The sequence below is a fragment of the Crocodylus porosus genome, unplaced genomic scaffold (genome assembly GCF_001723895.1).
Source record: "Crocodylus porosus isolate Cpor-Errol unplaced genomic scaffold, CroPor_comp1, whole genome shotgun sequence".
Taxonomy (NCBI): domain Eukaryota; kingdom Metazoa; phylum Chordata; order Crocodylia; family Crocodylidae; genus Crocodylus; species Crocodylus porosus.
In genome coordinates this window covers 230,513,277-230,519,236 of record NW_017728886.1, presented here as the reverse complement: position 1 = coordinate 230,519,236, position 5,960 = coordinate 230,513,277, and the positions used below count along the sequence as shown (strand labels likewise).

The window sequence follows — 5,960 nt, the reverse complement described above, 5'->3', positions numbered from 1 at the left end:
GCGCAGAGCGCGGGGCCGGCCGGGGCGGGGACCTGCATCGCCGGGGTGCCGGCTGGGCCAGCCCGCGTAGAAACGGGGGCAAATGCTGCCTGCACCGGTGATCCGGGCACAGGGAGTCCCCCCTCCCCCATGTCTCTGCAGCGCTCTGCTCTACACATGCCTCCTCCCCAGTCACGTTCCCGGTCGGTGTCCCCCTAGCACTCGCTGCTCCTCTGGAGACCTGGGCCAGGTCCTGAGCTTGTGCGGGCAGCACCTCAGCAGTGCCAGGGCCAACCGTGCTGGCACCAGGCATCTCATTGAGTGGAAGTCGTGTTGGGTGGTGGGGGTGCAGTACTGTGGCAACACAGTTTGGCAGCTTGCCCATGCAGGTGCACAGATCCAAGAGGCATGTGCCCCCTCTTCTCTTCCCCCCCCCCCCCCCCTCCCCTCCCTTCTCGGCTAGTACTTTTCCACTCGCCTGGCTGGGGATGAATCAGCCCCGACGAGCCAGAGCCTGCAGCAGGCAGTCTACCCTCCTCATGCACAAATCTGGGCCCCCCCAACTCCATCCCATGCTTACCCAAGAGTGCACGCAGCAGTAGGAGCTGTCTCTTTTTTTTCCCCCATTACCGCATCCCCCTGAAAATGAGCTGCTCACAGCTCTGTCCTGCACTCCACCCTAGCTGGGCAGTGCCTATGGGTGCCCCTTCACTTCAGCACCTGGGGTGGTAGCCTCACTCACCCTTGCCTTGCTACGACACTGACAAGGTGCTCCATGCACGACCCTCACTGAGCACTGAGGTTTCTGGCTGCTTTATATGACTTATATGGCCATGGAATGATAGGAGCTGCCTGTGTGGACTTGAGCATGTGTTCTCTAGTAAAATATTCATCCTCTAATGCATCATGGTGGGGAAGGCAGTGTGGAGGATGGGGAAACATAGACATCTCGCTGGTTAGACCTTGAGTCTGGCATTCTGGTTTGTCCTACTGTTTCTTTTGTGCCTATGAAGTAAAGGTCTTTTCCTCATTCCAGGCAGGGAATCCACAATCCAAAGATGTCAAGACGCAGGTAACTTTGTCATTTTATAGTAACCAAATTAATTGGGTTTGTTTCCCAGCAGCAGTTCTCTTGCTGCAATCCATGTCTTCTGTATCTCTTCTTTCCCCCTACAGTAGCCGCCTACAAGCCAAACAGCAGCAGCAGCAGCCGCCACCACCGTGTCGGGAAGAGTTTCCTCAAGAGCTGCAGGCACCAGAGTCTCTCCAGACCAAGAAACGGAAAGTGGCAGAGGTGAGCAGGTGGATTCATTTTTAGTCCCTGGAAATGAGCATGATTGCCTTGTGTGGACGATGGCAGGGAGGAAGAGCTTTTACTTCATCTAGTAGAAGATGGAGTTAGGAAGCATTTCAAGAATGGTGGGAAAACTGTGTCCCTTACTGTATATGAAGCTGTAATGGCTGGGTGCTAATCAACTGACTATTCTCTTCTCAGCAGGATCTTCAGAAAAAAGAAGATGAAAAAGTCACTAAGAAGCATCAATATGAAATTAAGGTAAGGCATTCCTACATACAAAATAGACTGGAGCTAGGTGTGGGAGTCAGCAACCACCCCGCCCACAAAAAGGCTAATGTAAATGGTTGTTGGGTTGGAGGAAGATTCTGCCATTTAGCAGTGAAGAGCACAGTGGTTAAAGCACAAGGCTCCTGGGTTTTATTCTGAACTTTACCACGGATGTTTTTATCTGCACATTAAATCTATTCCAAAATAAATTTAAGGTTTGAATTTAAAAGGTAATGTCTAGACTCTAAATCTACACAATGAGTTTTTTCTGGAACACCAAAGTCCTAAGGCCTGATCTAAACAAGAAAGTTGCACTGATTTCTCATAAAGGGTGAATCCATTTTGTTAGGCAGATAAGAGCTGTTTCTATTTTAAATGAAGTTTGTTTTTGCTGCAGTCTGGTTAAGCATCAGTTTAACCTGAAATAAAAACCAAATAAGATGTGGAGCAGTTTAATTTCAAGTGGATTAAAATGCAGCTCTCCTGTTAAACTAGTACAAGCCTCTTCATGTAGACAAGGTCTGACTACGATCTTGGGAAAGTCAGAATCTGTCTGATGAAAGCAAAGAGAGTAACGCTGAACTTAAAGGAGTGCTGTGAAGCTAAACTGTCTGATGGTAGTGCAATGTCCTGAGACCCTGGGATAGTAGGTGCTACTAAATATGGAAGTTGTAGCCAAAGGAAATAACTTTAACAGGCTATTGTATGTGAAGGATGTACGCATAGACAGACCCCAGACACTATTTTGCAGAATAAACTTTCCTAGGGTGGGTCAGTGGAGCTTGATGCATGTTTGTGGGATGGAGTTGGGGAGAATGCATCTAATTTTGTTAGATATCAAGTTGCTCGCTGACAGAGTAACCACAATTATGTCCCTCATTTTTAAGGGATATGTTTTACTGAAACATTTTGAGTGTGTTCCATACACTTGAAAAATGTCTTTACACAAGAAGGAAATAATCACTGGCAAGTTTTACTTAAACAATTAAGACATGAATCTCAGTTCACCTCAAGGTTTTCTGCATGAATTATTTTGTTCCCCCTCCTTTGGAGTTATTGCTGTTTTTCATCCCATACTTGGGCCTTGCTTGGCAGGCTGAGGAGTTGGTCTATAATTGCTGTTCCCAGTGGATATATGGCCTTGGAACTTGGCACTAGTTATTTTTCCCTTCCATGTTCCCTAGCCAGAGGATAATAGGAAATGGGGTAGCTGGCTCTTTTCCTTTTTTTTTTCTTTCCTCCTATCTATCGTTCATCTGGGAGGAGGATTAGCAGGCCATGGTATCCATTACAACTTTATTAATGCAACTGTTGTGAATATTACAGTTTTAAACTGATTCAGTCAATGGAGTAGTTGATTCATGTACCACGTGTAACAAATTATTCCCTCTCCAAAGCCAGCTTGCTTTTGATTTATTAGAATTGCACATATCCTGTCTCCATCTTGATTAGGAAGTCACTATTTTTGTTTTTAATCTTTCAACAAGTTAATCCAGTGTCCTGGAACACTTGAATTAATCAGCTTTTAGTTCTGAAGATTCAGTAAACTTGTCTTGTGCTTTTACATTCTAGTGTGTAGAAGGATGCTGAAGGATAAACTGGTTATCATGCAATAGGACTAATAGAAAATTATTGAATAAAAATATAATCTCTGCTACTCCTGCATCTTGTCTTGGAAGCAAGCTAGGCATTTGAAGTCAGCACCTAAAAGGTCTCTTATTTTTCAGAGCTGTTGGTCGCCCACGATAACTGGAGGCATCTCCCCCTGCATAATTATTGAAACGCCTCACAAAGATACAGTAACCACTGACTTCTCCAGATTCAAAAAATATAGGTTCAGAAACCTCTTCATAAATCCATCCCCTCTGCCTGAACTTAAGTAAGTTATTTATGTATTACTGCTTATGAATTGGGGGTAAATCAACATTGTGAAACCTATTATAATGTTGCACAGTATTGGGTTAAACCTCCTGTTCTTCATGTGACCCTTAAAACAGACACTGGATTTTTAAATTTTTTTTTCTTAACATCAGTGTTCCTAATAAGAGCCATTCTCTTGTGGCTTAATACCAAAGACCACTTAAGGTTAATGGTAAGATTCATCTGGTAACTTGCACGCTTTTAATATAGCAAATAAGTGAGTGCACTACTAGAACTATCCATCTAGAAAAACTTGAGTGCAATAGATTCTCATTTGTGAAACTGAACGTGATTTGGCTGCTGCTACTTTGAATTTTCCATGTTGCAGTGAAACTGACTAGTCCTGTTGCTCTTACTCTACTACTGTTTGGCATAGACGCTGAAACCGAAGACATCAATTAAGATGTGATCAATGGCTGAGGGGCTTTCTTAGTGATCCTGTGACAAGCTATATAAAACCCTAATAAGTTAAATGAAATTGGTGGTTTAGATGGCTGCATTCTCTGGTGGAAAAACTCTCTACTTCCTGAGAGAAGGATTTTGGGTGGTTATCTTATATTGGACCAACGTATGGCTGGGGAGGAGACGCTTTCAAATTCAGTGCTGCTCTTTTTTCTTTTTTAAGGACTGCATTGCACAAACTTCTGTAAGTCTATCCCAATATGCAGTTATCCAGTAGAGGTCACCCACAAAAATCCTTTCCTCTCGCATTTCCTTGGATCAGCATGGCTGCAATATCACTCTAACACTACTTAATTCTTAAGTGTTTTTCAAACCCTGAACTTGGGTAAATTAAGATTGTTAGCCATCCTTGGATTGCTTGAATGTATTATAATCAATTACTTCCTGTCCTTACAGTGACAGGACACTGAGAGTACCCTCATCCCTCTGCTTCACCTGTAACAAATAAAAGGGTGTTTTTGATGCTTCAGCTACTGTCTGATATTCATGTTGGGAATGTTTGTTTCAAAGTTGTTGTTTTTTTTTTCTTCAAATTGTTCTTGAAAACCCTGTCTAGGATAGTTTAGATAAGTATGATCCTGCTTTAATCGTGGGCTTGGACTAAATAACCTTCTGAGGCCCCTTCCACCCATACTTACTTACTTTTTTTTTTTTTTTTTAATTCTAAAAATAAGATATTTATTGAATGCATCTTTCTGTGACTTTTTTTTTTTTTTTTAAGCAACTGAACAGTGTGCCTGTATTACACTGCTCAGAATATTTCTTACCCAAAATATTTTTTGCCACCTACTTAATTTTCCTTTTTCTTAAAAGCAGCCCTTGTTTTCAGGAGGGCAGACTTTAATGAGCTAAGGAGAATAGTTGGAAGCACTGAGGCTCTAGAGGGGAGGGGAGCCCGGTGTCCAAGAAGAGCGGTCGCTCCTTAAGGAGCCGATCCTCCAACCCCAAAGGGAGGTAATCCCAACATGGATCAAAGGGAGCAGGAGGGCACAAAAGCCCCCATGGTTCACCAAAAGCACCCAGGAATGTCTTCTAGCTAAAAGGGAGTTGCATACCCAATGGAAGGGAGGGGCCAACACCAGGGAGAGTTATACTGTGGTTGCTCGGGGATGCAGGGGGGCAGTCAGGAAGGCCAAGGCAAAGATGTAACTGGGGTAGCTTCCCAGATCAAGGACAATAAGAAGTCCTTTTTTAAATACATGGGGGGCAAAAAGAAGGTATGGGGTAACATGGGGCCCCAGGAAGGCATGCTATGAAATTTGGTCATCACACCAGATGACAAAACTAACCTATTTAATGACTTCTTTGCCTCCATTTCCTGAGCAGGGACCAGATCAGCCCCTGAGGAGGCACATCTAGGCCATGGGTCAGGGAGGATTTAGTCAGGGAACTTCTGGAGGGACTGGATATATTTAAATCAGCTGGTGCAGACGGTCCCCACCCCAGAGTGCTGAGGGAATTAGCTGAAGTCATTGCGGGACTCCGGCACTGCTTTATAAGCACTCATGGTGCTCTGGTGTGGTGCCAGAGGACTGGAAGAGGGCCAATGTGGTTCCCATCTTCAAAAAAGGGAGGACGGAGGACCTGGGGAACTATAGGCCAGTTAGTCTTACCTTGATCCTGGGTAAGCTTTTTTGAGAGAGTTATTCTGGCACGTGTCCACGAGGGGCCAGCAAGGGAGATTATGCTTGGGGGCAACAAACACGGGTTCATTGGAGGCAGGTCCTGTCAGACCAACCTAGTGGCCTTCTACAACCAGGTCGCCAAATCCTTAGGTGCAGGGGTAACAGTAGACATAGTCTTTCTGGACTTTCGGAAGGCCTTTGACACTGTCTCTCACCCTGTTCTCATTAAGAAACTGTGGGGCTGTGGTATCGACACCGACACAGTCAATTGGGCTGCCAACTGGCAGGAGGGCCACCCCCAGAGTGGTGGTGAACGGGTCATTTTTGACCTGGAGGAATGTGGGCGGGGGGGTTCTGCAGGGCTCCATCCTTGGGCCCGCACTGTTCAACATCTTCATCAGTGACTTGGA

At 45.0% G+C, this 5,960-nt stretch overlaps 1 protein-coding gene across 2 annotated transcripts in view; it reads left to right on the top strand.

Moving 5' to 3' along the window:
* The first annotated feature begins 967 nt into the window (after positions 1-967).
* Positions 968-5,960, top strand: part of CCNE2 (cyclin E2) — an 18,673-nt gene continuing 13,680 nt past the window's right edge. Inside the window, exons 1-4 of one of the 2 annotated variants that reach the window (XM_019550688.1) lie at positions 968-1,051; positions 1,156-1,273; positions 1,478-1,534; positions 3,271-3,422. In XM_019550688.1, coding sequence (XP_019406233.1) covers positions 1,038-1,051; positions 1,156-1,273; positions 1,478-1,534; positions 3,271-3,422 — 341 coding nt within the window. In that variant the 5' untranslated portion in view covers positions 968-1,037. Of the gene's footprint in view, positions 1,052-1,155; positions 1,274-1,474; positions 1,535-3,270; positions 3,423-5,960 lie in introns of both variants that reach the window. The other variant, XM_019550681.1, reaches the window with a different exon arrangement.